At 43.2% G+C, this 18,413-nt stretch overlaps 1 protein-coding gene across 1 annotated transcript; it reads right to left on the minus strand.

The window, feature by feature from the left end:
- Positions 1-16,322: 16,322 nt before the first annotated feature.
- Positions 16,323-18,177, minus strand: LOC117423738 (noggin-like). Its single transcript, XM_034039864.3, has one exon. The coding sequence runs from the start codon at positions 17,494-17,496 to the stop codon at positions 16,819-16,821; it is 678 nt and encodes a 225-aa protein (XP_033895755.1). The 5' UTR covers positions 17,497-18,177; the 3' UTR covers positions 16,323-16,818.
- Between the last annotated feature and the right edge of the window lie 236 nt (positions 18,178-18,413).

The following is an 18,413-nucleotide window of genomic DNA, read 5'->3' on the forward strand; positions in this document are numbered from 1 at the left end:
TTTTTGAGCAAGTAACTTGCTATTTATTTAATTTTTTGTTGGTAATGCTGAATCGTTTCAAAGCAACTATTTATTGTATTTCAGATTATCTGCTCCAGATCCGCTAGTGATTAAACTAGAATTGAATCAAAATCCTTTGCATGAAAATGAATTAATAAAACATGATGTCTGTTGATTCACCTATTTACCGGTGCATGTTTTACTGGAGACTCGTGTCTGAAGAGAACAGAACAGAGCTGGACTGGGGTGAATGGTTTTACACAATGCTGTATCTAAATACCTCTGGTGTTGTACAACCAGTCCCCTCTTAAACAGCCCCTACAGCTGAATTGCAGGACGAATACAGCATGGCTTAATGCTTTTATTGGACAAGAGTCCACAAAGTTGCCTTGACTTGCCTAGGTAAGTGATCCACAGCGCAAGCATTTATACCCTATTTTAGACTGCTCAGGATCTTTCAGCCAATCAGCGCGCACGTTTCACCTTTTGTATTCCACAACAAAGCACAGAGAAACCCCGTTCCTGACATCAGCCGCGCCACTGTCCGTTTTTACAGTGCCGTATTCTCCGTATCAGCACGGCTGACCAGGTCGCCTGCTTTCATAAATCCTACCTGAGACCGCATATACCAGGTGCAGCTCTCGGGTCCTGGTGCTTTGCTATCACACACGTGTGTGAATTCCACACCGCCAGTGTCAATCCTAGCACATCTGTTATTCATACGAAGGGGAACCGCTTGGTACTCACAGCACAAACACCACTTCTGATCTCAAGTATTCAAAATAATAGCACTACTTTAGCAATAAATCAAATGTCGAGTGTTTAAAGGTATGGTGTGCTCTGTATCTGTAAGCATTGCTGCTTTCCAAAGCTCTGGGAAAACACCTAAAGTGAAGACCTCCCTCTAGTGGCTAGTAAGAGGGACTGCAGGACGCCAGCTACACTGTAAGATTCACAAGCCTTGCAAAGCTTGTACCGGGGCACAGGTGCATGGTATGTGAAACCATACAGCAGCATTTTCACAGTAAACAGTGTATGTCCAAGCCTGTTTGCACAATAATGCAGTAATGAGTTACAGTCCGGAAACTGAGCTGTTCCACTCCACTGATATTATGATTGCTGTGGTCTCAGCAGCTCCAGCAGCAGCCAACAGAAACACGCAGGAATCACACGGTTCCCCACAAGCCCACAGCTCACACATCATAGCTCTCTGTGGTGTGATCGTACTGTAGTGAAGCTGCATGGCGCTGAATCAACAATTCCCCAAAGCCACAAGCTTGTACATTTCCTCAAAGAGCTTTCTCTGAGCGAACAGGTAACCAGCGAGAAAAAGACACGGGACACAGCAAACAGAACATACAGCGATATCATATACTGTCTACTGAGGAGTCTAACAATTGTGTGTATTTCAGTTGCAGTACAACATCTTGCCAGAGGATGTCACTGCATTTCCAAGGGGATTGCCAGGGAAACACATGGTGTCATGCCGATTGCACAACTTGAATGCAGCTGGAGTAAATGCAGTGCTGTAGAAGTTTACAGGTTCTATATCCCCATGTATTTCACATGCTTTTTTTATTCATTTGCCATTTTTAATCATACTTCTCTTTGCTGCCTAGCACATGCCAATGCTTTCTTTATCACGCTTAAATATGTTGCACTAACGGTGTAACGTCATCAACAAAAGCAATTCAGTACAGGGCAAGCATGTCAAATATTAACACAGTGGCATAGTTTCTGAAATTCAAAACAAAAAAGGATTAAACACAAATGTAACCCTCTAGATAGATCTGTAAATGCCCAGATTCACAGGTAAACACCATTTCAATATTTGTACATTCCCTATCCGCTGTTGTTCAGAGAACAGTAATGAGCTGCTTTGTAATGAGCTGTAGGTTTTCCGTAGGCCCAGTTAGCTCCTTTCTGACTGGGGTCAACTCCACCTGAGTGGACACGCATGCTAGTCAGGGCTGACCTTTGACCTGCGCCGATACCAGATAACCAGAGGGCCCTGGACCCTGTTCCTGTGCCAGAGAGGAGAGCTGATAAAGGGATGTGATCTCTGCAGGGTGAGTTAGAATGGCATGCATTAATACAAGCAGCTGCGAACTGTGCTGCATTTCAAAGATCTATCGGCAATGATTGTCATTCTCATACACAACAGCAACGTTTAAAATGCAAACGAGCTGCTGTCAGTGTCTTCGCTCGTGGCCTTGAATCCCTGAATGCCTCTTCACCAGCACTGCAGATAAGGTTTTCTGCCAGTCCCAATTTAAAGTTCTTGGCTAGCTTCCCAAACAACTCTGTTGACTAAATATTCTTTGCCAGTGTTTTACAACCCCAGGCATAATAAACTGCAGTCTCCCCATGTGTTTTATTTGACACTGCTGGGCTTTAGGACCATATTCAGATGGGAATCCCAGTTTACAGCTTGTTACTGGGGTTTGTTTGAAAGGGGGTTCAGATCAATCACCCTTGATTAGCTGCTGTTCCCTTTCGTTTGCTTCTACTTTGAATTTTAAACTTTTTTATATATCTCTGGAGGTGCGACGCTAAATAACCTCCCTCCCCTGCATGTTGGTCCGCTGGTTTTAGAGTCCCCCTGGCATTCCTCCCCCAGCGCATTTTATTTACATGTCATTAAAACACTGTCCCAAAGAATAAATGACTGTCAGAAGTTATCATTACACAAAGCTGCAGATTCAATGATTAATGGAAAAAAATCCTGTCCAGTCTTGTGGAATTTTCCCAAAATAAGTTCATGTAAACAGTTCGCGACAAAGAGGCACTCAGTGCTTTCTGGTATGCGTAAACAGTTTGAACAGAGTAGCGCAGTGTAATCCCCCCCGACTGCAGAGCCGTCTGGAAATGTTCACGTGGAGTCTCCCTTGGCAAAACAAGCTCGATCCAATCCGTCTTCCATCAAAATGACACACTTATCCAATGATTGCATTTTATAAGCCTCCCCTGCTACGGTACCGCTACTCCTAGCTCTGAAGTGAATAGAAATGGACCTGCAGAGAGGAGCCGCTACGGTGCAGAGCCTCAATTCAGATGGCTAGTCTAATGCTTGGTTAGCACATTGATTTATAAACATGTGTACTGTATCTATTCATTCTCTCTTTAAAAATGATTCTCACAGTACTATACTACTGTCCACGCTCATTGTTCTAATCCAAACAGACTTATTTACTAATAGTCTTTACATTTTTGACAGAACAGATGAGATGAGCATACTCACCCATCACCTGGCACCGCTCCACTGTCTCCCAGTCACATTCCTGTGGAGCTGAGCTCTTCCTACTCCTCCCACTAGGGGTCAGGCTTCTCCCTTAATCGTTGCCTAACCTGGGCTTGTTTTTGACAGCTGCGGCTAGGATCTGCTTGGGTGTCGCTTGCTCTGGCATTGAAATAAGGGTGAGGTTATTGTATTGGTGTTCTAGTACAGTGCAGTGCAGAGCACCTGTGGGATGAGCTGGGAGCCCGGATGTCTCCCCTAGGCACAAGCCTGCCTGCCTCAGAGCTCCCCTGCTTACACAGCAGCAACGGGCAGCAGTGGTGGAGCTCATTGACAGAGATGGGAAGTAATGGGATGCAGAAACAATCGGAAGACATAGTAGAACAACACGAAATAGACAGAAAGACAAAAGGTTTGTTCTTGCTGTCCCCCAAGCCAAGCAGTATGCAAACAGTAGTAACAGTAGTAGCATATTTATTTAAAAAAGAATGCCATAATGCTCTTAATAAACACATAGCTAAAAATCCACCTGGTGTAACAGCACCATTCCTACTGAAACACTGGACTGCTGCTCAACACTGCAGATTTTATAATTGAACTCCATTGGGTATCCAGGGCTTTCATAAGACATATTTCAGATTATTAGATTTTTCCAAGTCATTTTCCAGGGAACAGCAGACTCCCGTCTCATGTCTGACCTCCGCCTGGGACTGACAGCTTTGAAAACGGGCAATCTTGTTACATGGATTCCAGTCATTCCTTTGGCTACCATATGCTCCAGATCCAATCAACAGGCCGTATCTCAGTCTAGACGGATAAACCAGAGGGTTGAACTCCAAGATGCCCCCCTCTCTCCCTCTCTCTCTCCTTCCCTCCCTCCCGGCACACTGCTGCATGTCTCTATGGGTAGATTTCAGAGGTCATTAGTCTGGCTCCGACCACCACAGCACAGACAGAGAGGCGACATCTTATCAGACATTATACTCTCTAAATAACCATATCTGTCTCTGCGCAGCAGATACATGTGCAGATAACGGCTCAGGGTCCCAGGAGACTCGCAGAGGACCGTTTATCTTTACAGAAAGAAAATCCGCTGGCCATTGCTTCAGGCAACAGCAGGAGTGGAACAAACAGCCTGATTGTAGAAACTCAAGGTTTAATATTCATGACGTTTCAGGTGATCCAGTTATAGATCAGTTGCTATAAATTATTTGCTGACTAAATAAGGAGAAATGAAGCCAGGCAAACTGTGCCTGTCCGAAGAGAGAGAAAAGAGAATTTGAAAACGCACACGATGCAAGAAGAAAGCAGCCAACCTGGAGCACAGGATGAAAACTGCTTCTACAGGAAGCAGCCAGCAAGACTGGAGGCAAAGCCGTTTGTGACACCAGTGGCATTGTTCAGGGGTCTGGGAAACCACTAAAGGGTCTGTGGCAGGAGGTGTCCAGCAGATGGAACCAGACAGCTCTGATTAAATGTGGGGTTCCTGCAGAGAGCCGGGCCGCACTGAGAAGAGCAGCAATGCGCTCGCTGTAGCATGAGGGAGTGAGCAGTCCAGTGCAGTCACATACCGCTGCCTCATTGGAACAGCTTACAGTGGCAAGGTACATTTGGTCATGCTTGTAGAGGATGTAAGGGGGTGAGTCCTTCACGACACACTGGACGACACACCAACTGGACGCAGGGCTGACCCAATCAGCGCACGTTTAGTTTACAAATGATAAAACAAAGTGGCTGCTTTCTGCACACAGAAAGCTCAACAAGGCTTGTATCAGCACTCCCTGCCAGCCAGCCTGCTGCGTCTCCCTCCCTCAAGCTCCTCTCAGATACAGTGACAGGTGTCTGCTGCTCAGAGTCAATTGGAATGTCAGCTGGGAGCTGACCAATCAGAATCGCGCCTTGCTGACATTCTGCACATGGAAATGAAGAGCCTGTTAAGCATCTAAGGCTGACAGTTAACCCTTTCCTGGGTTCAGTTAATATACACATTTAAACAACAAGAAATAACACTGTTAAACATTGATAAATTGAAGTAAACACACGAAGATATGAAAATAAAGATGATGCTGTAATGATATGAACGTGGTGGAACAATTCTGCGCATTTAAACTGTGGAATATGGAAGTAAATGAAAACAAGTTCTGGTTCAAAATAAACACGTTATTTACATGAATAAACAATAAACACTACATGTGAGGGGTTTTCACCTCGTCACACATTACTACACTATGCCATGCTTACCCTGCGCTTTAACCATTCGGCGAGATTTGACTGTATTTTGTGTATATTACACTGTGTAAAATAACAGTTTCTGAACAAACAAACAACAAAAAAAAACAATATGCTCTTTAAATCTGTAATACAGTGGTATTCGACCATTTCGACCATTCGACCAGCTGTTTACAACTACTGCACATACCACACAGAAGCCACTAGAGGGCGTATAATCACCAGGCAACAGAAAATCTCTTATGAAGGTTTCCTCCTTTAACACAATCCTATTACAGTTGATTCCTTCTATTCGTATTCTTCTGGACCTTCATGAAAACAAATCATTTTATATTGGAATTATGGGTCCGCAATCCTTTTAAATACTAAACATCAAGAAGCTAGATAAGCAAGTGCTTATTCAACAGCATTACATCCTTATCATAGGTGATGTTTGTTTATTTTCTAATTTAAAGCTGTTGTAAGATAATGACTTTCGAAAAATGATCAAAACTAGAAAAGCAGCTGGTGAATGTATACTGTGATTTCTCTTAGTGCAAGTCTCCCACCGAAGCTGCTAAAAACCTTGTTGGAATCGAGTCTACACCTTTCTCAATAGACGTCACTACAGTGCAGTCAGTGCCAGACTACTACAGTTCATCTCACGCTGGGTTGAAAGCAGTGCTTGACAAACTGCTCCTGTTTGCATGCTAGCCCATGACTGCCAAGGAGCTACGTCACGCATATACCTTTCCTTCTCTCCCCCCTCAGTCTTTCGTTCTGAGCACAAACTGATTGGATCCAGTCCTTAGCTACCAGTTGTACGGTTGGGCTGCATGGTGCTGGGGTCCCTTGTGAAAGTGATCACAGTGTTTTGGGTTTCAGTCCTTGTCATTTAACCCATGAGTCGTGACTGCGTGTTCCCAGCAGGAAGCTGTTATGCGTTTTTAACAGTATTTCTTTTTCTTTCTTTCTTTCTTTTTTTTTCACCCATCAAACGTTATCCACCTGCAGGCCAATCTTCAAAGCATTTCTCTTCATTGCAAAACTTGCTTACAACACTGGTCTTCACCTCTGGTGCTTGGTTGGAATAATTGAATTGATAAAGTAAAACAAATCTTTAATCAATGTTTGCTGCCTTCAGTAGTAAGGCCAGGTCACCTCCCTGTTAAAGCCATGTTTATCTCTCTGCCTTCGCTTTCTCTGCTCTCCCTCCTTCTCTCTCTCCCTCCCTCCTCCCTCTCTTTCTCCTCTCTCTCTCTAATACATGCACTCTCTCTCCTTCCTTCTCCCCCTCTTTCACACACATTCTCTCCTCTCTCTCCCCCCTGCTTCTCCTCTCTTTCTCTCTCCCTCTCTGGCTCCTTCTCTTTATCCTTCCCTCTCGTTCTCTAGTGAGCACTGTTCGCCCTTGTTACACCTTGAACTCATTATAACCCTTCTCTTTTCTCTGTTATCGTTGTGTGCACACCTCCCTGTTTGTCCTGGGCAGGTATTTCCCTGTATTTCCTCCGGTAACACACACAGTTCTGCATTCACTTCTAGTCAGACTTTTTTTGTGCTCCTGTGTGTGTGTGTCCGTGTCTAAAGTTTAATATTTAAACAATACACCATTTATCATCTTGATAAAGCCTTAGGGAATACACAACGCTATCTTGCGTTTGTGTGCCTCAACTGTTAGATCCATTTCCTCCGGCTCGGTTCAAATTGTACACTTAAGACTTTAGAAGTATTTGCATAATATAATGTGTTTTACAATGAGCCGCTGAGAAGAAAAAAATCCATGAGTGTACATTCTGCAAGGGAAACGACATTACCTATTCTATACAGCGCCTTTCCGTTCACACAGCAAAGCTTTAGCTCAGGAGTTACTTAAAGAGGGTTTGTTTTAACATTTTGAAGGATTACAGATAGTGTTTTATGTTCATGAAACAGTGGGGTCAAATTTGAATGATATAAACAGAGTGTCAGCAGTGTGGCGTAGTGGTTAGGGCTCTGGACTCTTGACTGGAGGGTCGTGGGTTCAATCCCAGGTACAGTATATAACAGCAGTGTGGAGTAGTGGTTAGGGCTCTGGACTCTTGACTGGAGGGTCGTGGGTTCAATCCCAGGTGGTGGACACTGCTGATGTACCCTTGAGCAAGGTACTTTACCTCCATTGCTCCAGTAAGAACCCAACTGTATAAATGGGTAATTGTATGTAAAAATAATGTGATATCTTGTAACAATTGTAAGTCGCCCTGGATAAGGGCGTCAGCTAAGAAATAAATAATAAACAGAACTGCTTTTTCACAGAATGTTTTATTTGACTTTAGTGAGAGGAAATCTATTTCTTGGTTCACACTCCTTTACCAGGTTATTTATCAAATGCATGAGATCCCACCCTAGTAGTTAAGGGTTGATGCTACCAGTTTACCCAGTAATCAGAGTCCGAGATGGGATCTGGTAATGGACAACCCCGACAAGTCTCAGTAGCTAATGCTGTGGGTCCCAGTCGGACCACCTCGGCTCAGAGCTTTGAAGTCAGCGAGAAAAGTTGAAGATAAAAAACTGCAAGCAGGAATCGGGTACTATCCGAGGAGAGCCCCTGTGGAGTGCAGCGTGTGACAATGAGTTACAAATTGGATGGAAATTGTAAACATGCTTTAACGATGCTGCAGGCCTTCTGGAACTCATTCTCACACAGCAGGAGAAGCAGGAGATCAGGCCGGGGCTGAGTGGAGAGACCTGGGAGGGGATGAGAGAGGAGAGAACGGGGAGCGGGGAGCGGGGAGCGGGGAGGGGGGAGAGAGGAGAGAGCGAGGAGCAGGGAGGGGGGAGCGGGTAGCGTTGAGGAGAGAGGAGAGAATGGGGAGCAGGGAGCAGTGAGGAGAGATGAGGGAGCAGGGAGGCTCAGGGGCAGATGCTACTGCTACAGCTACTATTCCAACATAGGACCCAACTGGATTGCCAGGACACAGCTTAAAAAATTGGACTTTCAATAGTTCATGCATAATCCGAGTTCAGTAACTGCTTGCAAGTGTGCCCATCTCTTGCATGGAAGTCAGTCTGGTGGACATAGTGGCGCAGTGCGAGCCATTTGGAAATCCATTGTTGCTCCATAGGCATCGTGGGAGAAAGCAAGCAAGCAAGCAAGCAAGCCACAAATGACACAAGTTAAAAAAAACAACAGCAGCAAACAAACACAACCAAATGTGACAAACAGCACCACCTGAAATAAACCACATAAAGCATTTTAAACTCAAAAAACCACCTCCATTATACTGGCTTAAATAATCCCATCAGTTTCATATAGCTTTTGCAGGGCAGAAATACATTAAGGAGACTCCAGTCATGCACTGTTAGACATGTGGTTTGACAAGGGTTAACCAATCAAACTAAAAAGCTGTGCAGCTCTAAGAGCAAGCAATCTGATGAAGTACTGTAATCGACTCTTAAGAACGTGCCACTGCTAAGACATAACATCAAGAATTGACTTTCCGTTCCAGTGATCATCTCCTATTCACTTTCAGATAACAGAGACTGATCTTGCATATTGGGCTCAGGAATAGCTGCCATTATCTCAGGTTGATCTGTAAGTGCCATTCACAAAGAGCACCTGTTCATTCAGAACCTGCAGAGACACTGCAGCCACATTAAACAAACCATTCCCAGGGATCAGGAGAGGTCCCATCTGCCCCAACTTCAGTAACGTGGAAGGGAGATAATGACACTTGCCTTGGAGTCAGGAACAGATAACAGACTTTAAAAGCACTAAGAGATCTAGCGAGGATTATTACTGCTGCCACTCCACGGAGGGGGTCTCTTATCACATTCTCCTTGTGCGAAGGTCTGCCACCACCTGCTGTGAAAGAAAAACTAAACATGTAACTTAATGCACGGGCCACTGACCCACTGATAGGATCATGAGCGAAACCAACTACAGCAGTCATGCGGCTATTTAAAAAGACACTGCAAGGCACTGGGAAAAAAAGAGTGGTTTGGACTGGTAGGCATGTTATTTCCTAAAACCCTTTTATTGCAATACCTCATCCCAGAGAGAACAGTAGCTAGCTAGCTAGGACAGTCCATGTAGCTAAAAGCACGTCATAGTCTACTTTTACACCAGTGCTGCCTGCCCTGCTTGGTTTGTGTGTGTTGCTGGTGTTCTGGGGAAATCAGAAAGCCATGCAATAGATGGATTATAAATTAAGCCTTATATATTATTCACCACATTGATCGTGGATCTCTGTTGAAACTGCTCTTGCTATCTAGTCCTCTTGAAACCCTTCATAACTGCAGTACATGCTGTTGCTTGACTTTTCATACAGTTGTCACCGCCACACTATTTAAGGGGCCCCCATGCGCGGTATATAGGCTACTGGTTGCATCGGATTTCTGTTGTCACTATTGCAAGTTGATGTTTCTATTGTCTACTCTAGAAGAACAAAGTTTCAGAAAAAGTGCTGCTGAGGTTGTTGCAATCCAGCATGACAAGAGAAGATGAACCCTCCTTGCTGGGGGTAATCATGTCTATCACATTGTATTACAGTTTGCTTGCAAAGGCAGTAATAGAACATTGTGTTGGGCCAGTGCTGTCCACCGCTGCAGTTATGGAGACCTACCAGATGACAGCTGTTGGGACTGCTGAGGCCAACAGGTGTTAGTCCACTGGAGACGATTCTGGAGAATCAACGAAAGAGTAAAGCTAAGAAAATGCTGCCTTCAGCTGTGTTCTGGGATCGCACAGTGGTTTCAATGCAGTGAAAGAGAATATATCTCGTTGATCTAAATGGCAAATGCTTCCTGGCGTTCTCCATGTTTCTACAGACAGAGATGCACTGCCATGCAGTTTGATTTTCATAACCTTCAGAGTGCTATGTTAAAGAATAAGATTTTGTTTATGTCCCTTTAATATCGCATGGTGCTTGCAGTCTGACTGGTTCTGGTTACTGTTGATCCCAAAGTGATTATGGTTTTCTAAAATCTTCCTTTACCTGGCTGGTGGGACGGACAGAGTTGAAAGGTCACACTGTCACATGATTGCGAGCTCCCTACAATAGCAATAGCAATTGACTTTTGAAGCTACCCACTCTAATGTAAACTGCAGCAGTGTTTAGCTTGGCCTCTGGTTCAAATGTGGATGAGTACCTGGAACAGGGAAACCACAACACTTGGGTGTCTCTTCCAAGAAACAGAAAGTACAAAACAACAACATACCACTGGAAGGGGGCTGGAAGAAACTGAACCCAACACTTTCAAAGACACCCAATTAGCGCGCGTGTGGGAGTGCACTCTGAGGCAGCGTGCGCAACAGAAATTGGTTCCGCGGTTTCCATTTTTTAAAAAAAACAACAAACCCTGCATGACCTTTTTCAAATCTCCAACATAATTTCGAAACCAAATGTATTCGGCAAATAGTAACATTTTCTAAAAGATCACAGAATGATTATCTTTAAAAAGCATGTGGGCAAATCAAAGCAGGCTTCTGGCCACAGAATTAAAAATGTAACAAATTGGAGGCCTGTCGGGTTGAAATGAAACTAAAAGAAAACCGAGGAGGTATTGACACTGTTAATTAGAAACTTAGAACAGAGAGTGGCGAGGGTATGGGATGTGTTACATAGCCATGTTGCTGATGCTGAATCATTGGGCTTCTTTAAGACCTTACTGAGACTAAGCAGCTACTAGGAACCGGACTAGCACTGATGGGTCGAAGGGCCTCCTCTCGTTTTCTGTTACCCAAAAAGAGCACCACTTCCTGGACGCTACAGGTTATAGTCACCTCATAATGCAGTGCTCCTAACGAGGAATCGTTCCTCTGCTCCTCTGCCAACACTTTGATCCGCTCATTAAAAAGAACACTGGACCCTTGCTAATTAAAACACTGCTTTCATGGCCGTCTAGGAGGTTTTGATTGGAATTCTGCTTTGAACTTCCAAGCCCAGTAGTTATCAAGTGCACCAGGTGTGGAAAAGGAATCACAGTGCCCACTTTTAGACATTTTCCACAAGAGAAGGCAGCTCAGACAACATGTGTCTTTTTAACAGCACTCTCATTTTGCGTGCTGGTAATTATTTAAGGTGTTTTTTTGTAATTGTCATCTGTTTTTTTTTTTTCATTTCAACTATAATAAGCAGTTCCATTAGTCTAGCGTCAATACCGGGTCTCCCAGCAATAGACGCACATGTAAACACATCTTCTGTGGTGCATTTCGATTAGTGTTAACTGGCTGGCAGATTCCTCTGCACCGTGATGACATGTAGAGATACTGATCAAATGCTTTTGCTACTGCTCTGCTCGCCTCATTTTAAACGCTGGAGAACAAATTCAAATTCAATTTCATTACCATCTCTCCTGTGACTGGGTGTTATTATTATTATTTGTTTATTTATCAGATGCCTTTATCCAAGGCGACTTACAGAGACTAGGGTGTGTGAACTATGCATCAGCTGCAGAGTCACAACAACGTGTCACCTGAAAGACGGAGCACAAGGAGGTTCAGTGACTTGCTCAGGGTCACACAGTGAGTCAGCGAGTGAGCCGGGATTTGAACTCCTGGCTACTAGCCCTTTTCTTTAACCAGTGGACCACACATGAAACTTTGTGACTGCAGATACATTTCAAAATACAGGCCCATTACAGTTACAATTTACTAATATTTACTACATGCACTTCTCACACAATTCTGTGGTTGTGAGGCTGGGCCTCCACATATTACAAACATTTAAGGTAAAACTAAAAGAAAGCAGGTCAATTAGATACACATTTTAGCCTAGCTGAAATGTTTGTTTGCTTGACTTAGTCTCTTTGAGTTTTACCTTAAATGTTATTTCCAGATCCTATCATTTTGTTACAAGTATGAAGTAATGCAACACAAGTACAGTGTAGCGACAGCGCTGGTTAGTGCCTGAAAAGGCTGCCTTTGGTTCATGGGACCAGCAAGCCTCTTACAGGAGATGCAAACAGAAGCACAGTCACTCATGCAGCCCAATGAGCCAGAGAACATGACGAATGCACCAGTCCCAACCCCACTTGGTTGACTGAATGCTGTGTAGTTTGAGCAGTGGATATATGTGCTACAGGAGCAGTCACCCAGCTACCCACACACCTAGTTAGACTTGGCTGCTTAGTCATGTGACGAGCTTTAAAGGGTTTAGAGGACATAATCATTTTTACTCTGACGGATTATCACAAATGAGTGAAGTGACGCCACGGCCCACTGATGAGTCTTTGCATGATGGCTTGCTGAAAGGTGCAAAGACTGTGTGGGACTGTGTGGGACTGTGGGTGACGTGTTCTCTTAGGCACACAATGCTGGCCAAAGACAGTTTTATCATCTAACCAAATTGTTTTTTATTAAAGGGGGAACAATAGTGAGAAATGTGTGTATTTAGCAGGTACCAGGAGATTAATCAGCATTCATTAAGCAACTCACTAAGCTCAGTGTGGGGTTTCATTGACCAGAGGCTTTCTCAACACAAAAAAGAGGACAAAAGTATTAAAAACCATGGTTATTAAAAGAACAGTAGTCTGAAAAGAGGGTTCACAATCACGTTAGGAAACATTGCAAACCACAGAGGATGAATCGTATCCCTCCCCTACACCCTGTAAGCTCCTGTCCTGTCTGAATGCTTCTTGTTCATCATTGTACATTTCCATTGGATTGGATGAGCCAGCCCTATCCACAGAGAATAAACAAATCATACTTATTAATAAAGAGGACACAAACTTTGACAAACGTTCCTGCCTTTTCCAGCGTACCTGTTTCAAACTTTCTCCCTGCCACTCACTCAATGTTGTGTAATGTATGGTGACTGGAGGCAATTGATGGAGTGTTTTGCATCAAACGGAGGCTATGTCAACAAAACAGTGCAATGTTATTTTTTCAACAGACTTTGGCAAGACGGAGGGCTCTTTATGATTTGTTTTCCCTCTAAGTGTTACAGAAATAGAAACTACTCTCGTCTATCAAAAACCCTTGGCCGAAATCCAAAACTATTTTAATAAATATTTTCAGCAATAGTTTTTCATAATTCTGGCCATTATTACATTATTATTAACATTGGGTTTTTTTGTGTGTGTGTGTGTGTGTGTGTTTTTAGTTATTTTGCCATTTAAGGATTCCCATCACAGAATCTGCTAGGCATGCCACTGTGGCCAGACTCTCACAGCCCTTTTAAAAGTTTTGCATGGTCATGTTCCACCCTCCCACTGGCTTGCATGGTCATGTTCCACCCTCCCATTGGCTTGCATGGTCATGTTCCACCCTCCCATTGGCTTGCATGGTCATGTTCCACCCTCCCATTGGCTTGCATGGTCATGTTCCACCCTCCCATTGGCTTGCATGGTCATGTTCCACCCTCCCATTGGCTTGCAATGCTTTAGCACACTTTGCTTCACCGTAGCATGACCACAGCAGCTGGGTCAGCTGTCAGGCAAAACGCCCAGCAAGTGGGTTTGAAGTAGGAATCAGTCTAATGTTCCTAAAGGCAATAGTGGTTGGGGTTAGTTAGATAATAGTCCTCTGTTTTTTTATACATATTGTTAATAAGTGTTTATGTTCTTGGAAGATTTATTTAATGTGATTCCCTAATGGTGTGTTTAGATATACTTGAAATTCATAATGCCTTTCTTCAGTGTGCTTACATCACACTCTCTTCTGCGTTTTGAGATTCTCTCATGGTTTTTTAAAAAAAACTGAAAAAAAAACAAACAAACAAAAAAAAAACAACACAAACAAAAAGAAAACACCAGTGATAAGGACTCTACACGATACAGGTTAAATACACCGCACACACAGAAGGGGGAGTGCGAGCTGCTTGGTGTTCTAGAAACAGTTAACAAGGTTTGCAAATTCTGCACATTATAAATGAGATATTGATCAATTCATCCCATCGCTTGAATTGTTTGTTTGATCCCGCCTGGGTTACTAATGAAGAAATGATTAAACGCGCGTTTCCATTTGCTGGAACGCACCTGAAGGCGCGAGTCACGCTAATATTATTTTTTTACTTGACTTGAGCACGCCGCGCTGAAGTTATTTAGCAATGTAGCTGTTTGCTTCTTTGATTACGCTCGGTCTACAGAATATTTGTAAAGGATTGATAGGCGTGGGAGCAGAGGGACGCAGTCTGGGATCTGTCAACAGGGGCGAGTACAGAATTACTGCTCTGCTTGAATAAATAAATCTCTGTTAATTTATCTGCAGGACATTGGTAGTGGTCGTATAGCGCCGCTCCACGGTCCAGGGCGAAGCGCGCTGACATTTTAACAACTTGGCGGGTGTCCTTTTGCAAGCGAAGGTTTTATTAAAATAACTTGCGTGTTTCTTTACCCAGTCCTCTCGTATAGTAATTGTGCTACAGAACAAGGTGAAAAAGAAAACCACTTAAAAACTTCAACGATGCTGTAATGAATAGGACACCTAAAAGGTTATTGCAAACTAGTCAAATAAACACAAAATAAGCATTTATAACTGCACACAGCTAAGCACGGTCCCACTGTCGTTCTCCTCACTGAAACAAGGGCAGATTGTTTTACTAGACTGGAGCCTGAAGGTACCAGACCTCAGAATATTTTCATATGCGATCATCCACCGTGTCTCTCAGGCGCCACGCAGATTAGATGCAAGAATCATAAAATGAAGGTCTTTAATTTTTAATCCTTTCACAAAGACCCTTCAGGTTGTCTGGGGGCAGGGCGCTTTTCTTTAAGAGAAATAATGCCGCTGTTGCTTTTACACAAAGTTAATTACCAGCACCGTGTCTGAGTGTGCATGAAAAAATAAAGAAAAAGAAAAAATTTGACGAAGGTCTTTTTTTTTAAATATAATCTGACAACAATAACCCAGTAACGAGCTGTAACTATATAACTGAACTAATAGATCTTGTATGCTGCAATGTCAATTGAAATAGGTCGTCCCCAAGACTCCAGTAGGAATAAACACGTTTCTTTTGGAATTGGAACTCGTAGAACCTGCAGTTCAATTCTATTTCCAGCACGTAAACCGCACATCAGTTTAAGGCAGCTCGTTTTACACCCACACGGGACGATCTACACAACCCACAGTATAACCCCTAATCGCATACTATCTGGGGGTTGGCCCAAGAGAAAACCTGGCACACAAGTAGGCTATACTTAGCCCCCAAACCTTGGATACCCATAACATGATTGTGGCGAAAAATGTCCTAAACAAACACTCTTCTAATGACAGGTCGTTTTTCTTTTTAAGAAACAAGTGCTGGCACCACTTGGCAAAACTAATACTCATATAGCATTGATGTATTGCTCCTGTATTTGATAGTTTTACCCCATAGGCAATCCAATGAGAGATCTGTGATATGCATTCACACTTGTGATGAACCATATAGCATTACCGATCTCAATCTACACAGCACTGGCTGTCCAATTCCAAACACTTACAAGCAAGACCCAGTCACCAAAAACCTTTAATCAAATACACTCTGTAGACAGACAGTCGCGGAACCCACACACAACGCAACTTGTAATGTTACAACACAAGCTCTGCCTTGTACACAGCTATCCAGACTGCAGCCTATATTATCTGCACATTCAACTTTACAATGTGTCATGGTAACTGGATAGACGAGCTCTTATGAGGTATTATGGTCTAACACTCTTGAAAAAAGTGGGATTCCGTGCGTGATGGGATCAAGTAGGATCAGCGCTAAAATGTATTTGAGAGGCGGTGAAAAGGGGTCATGTTTCAGCGGTGTCCGTCCACTCTAGTGTGTGTGAAAGACACGTGTCGCATTGTAAAAGGAATGACAAGGATATCAAAAGAGCATGCTTGCTCTGCAGAAATAAGCGCGGCGCGCACACGCACACGCACACGCACACGCACAAGTATAATCAAAAAAGAAAAAAAGCAAGTAAAAATAAATTTCTTATATCAAGAAAAATAACTCTTGGCATTGTAGTTTTAGTGGTTTACTTTAATTATTTACTGGCGTTTTACTACAGGAATATAAAGAATAAATAGCAGTTACTCTTAATTTACAAGATTAATCATTCAAATGTTCCCAATATATTTGCAGCTATATTGCAGCTGCTGAATTCCATTGTAATATATATATATATATTCGACTGATGTCCATAAAACCACACTTTCCGTAGAATGGAAAACAGCTTTAAAGTCCTTGTTTTTTTAAATGCTTCGCAATGCGAAGTGCTCTCAATATAAATATAACGATACATTACAACCAGGACATTTTCCCCCCAAATACAGTAGACGCTGGTTATCTTATGCATAATACTGACCTTTTTACAGGTATATTATTTCAATGGCACCACATATACATAAAATATACATTCCTTCTACACTTGGCAGTGCATATAAAAATACCCATGTAGCTATTAACACGTTCATTTCAGTTCGAGCAGGAGCATTTGCATTCGGATATAACTGGATACTGAACTGGTATCCAGTTGCACTTCTGTGCTCCTTTTCGCTGTAAGCACCTCCATCTCAAGATCGTAAAATGGGCAGTCTTGGCAGGTTTGCAAACCATCCCTTCGGGAACTGAACAAGATCTTTTACTGTAGCAGCTACCCGCTTTCACATAGCGGGGCCAGAATCTGTTCCCAAGATCGTTCCAGGAATAAACAACCGGGCACAGCGTGTAGGACCACAGCCACAGCTGCAGCTTTCTTTTGAGTTTTTTGCTCGGTTTCTGCTTCTTGCCATGCAGCATGTCAAAAAATTCCATAGTCTTGATGTCCCTGGGCATCGCCCCCGTGGGCTTTTGCCTGAGGAGCGGGTCCTGATCCGAGAGCTCGTCGTTTGCTGCGTAACGATCCTCAGGGGAAACTGACATGTAGTGCGGGTCAAAGTTACTGCCCAGTAGACTTCTCAGCTCGGTCTCATTGATATCGCGTTCTTTAGGGTCAAACACAGGGTCCGGGTGCTCAATAAGCTCCACAAGGGGTAGATTGTCACTTGGAACGGGTCGGAGGTGGTAGTAATGCTGGCAAATCCCAACTTTAATCTGAAGACCCAGCAATAAAACCAGAACACACATTGCCACAAAACACGGGGAATGATCCATTTCGTTATCGTTGTAAATAATAAATATATTATGTATATCTATAATAATACGAATACAAATTAATAATGTTAAAAAATGTTGTTTTTTTATTTTTTTTTTATTTAATTGCTTACAACACAGAAGCAGTCATCCAGTCTATATAAAAAAAAACCTTCAAAACATAAAATCATTTTTTTTTTTTTTGCAACTCAATTTCAAACGCACAAGTTGGCTCCACGAGCTGTTCCCAGTCCAGGCTACAGACCCCTTTAAATGTTCTGAAGCTTCAGGTAGCACACACAGTAACCAGTGACTTGGTAGTTAGTAAGTCCAGGAAGGGAGAAGCGATCACTTGCGTGACAGCATGGTCCAAGGAGCGGGTGTCTTCGTTTGCGCTCCACTGGTACTTATTTTAAAAGAGTATGCAGAAGACGTGTGTAAAATCACTGCGGTCGAGCTGAGTTTGTCACAGCACACAAGCCCGGGCTGCTCTCGTCTCTTGCTCTGTGGCTTGCACTATTCCTCGCAGGACCAGCTTCAGATCTCGAGTACTGCTCAATTTAAAGTCCACAGTCCTGAGTAGTATCAGCATGTTTTCTCTTTTTCTTTTGCAGGAAGCCAAACTGCGAAGTATCTGGCTCCTCCGATTTATCCGCACAGCCTGTGATGTAATCCATAAACCCATTCTGGATGTGGGCTAGTTGCCAAAGATCCCCGACACCTCCTTCTCTCTGGGGGGGGGGGTCGCATTTGGGTGTTCAAGCTCCAGCTATAAGGAGATCTGCTTGATTTGGCACGCCCTCTACTGGCAATTACGCGTCATCATATATATTATATATATGCTTGCTTTTCCTAGCAATTCTCAGAAATATTGCCCATGTAAAAATAATGGTTTTTATTTCTTACAGGTAGGCTACTATAAGTAACAGAGTGCCTGA

Source organism: Acipenser ruthenus, chromosome 17, assembly GCF_902713425.1.
Source record: "Acipenser ruthenus chromosome 17, fAciRut3.2 maternal haplotype, whole genome shotgun sequence".
NCBI lineage: Eukaryota > Metazoa > Chordata > Actinopteri > Acipenseriformes > Acipenseridae > Acipenser > Acipenser ruthenus.

Coding starts and splice junctions, on each gene's coding strand:
- LOC117423738 (XM_034039864.3), bottom strand. CDS start 17,496: ATGGATCATTCCCCGTGTTTTGTGGCAATGTGTGTTCTGGTTTTATTG.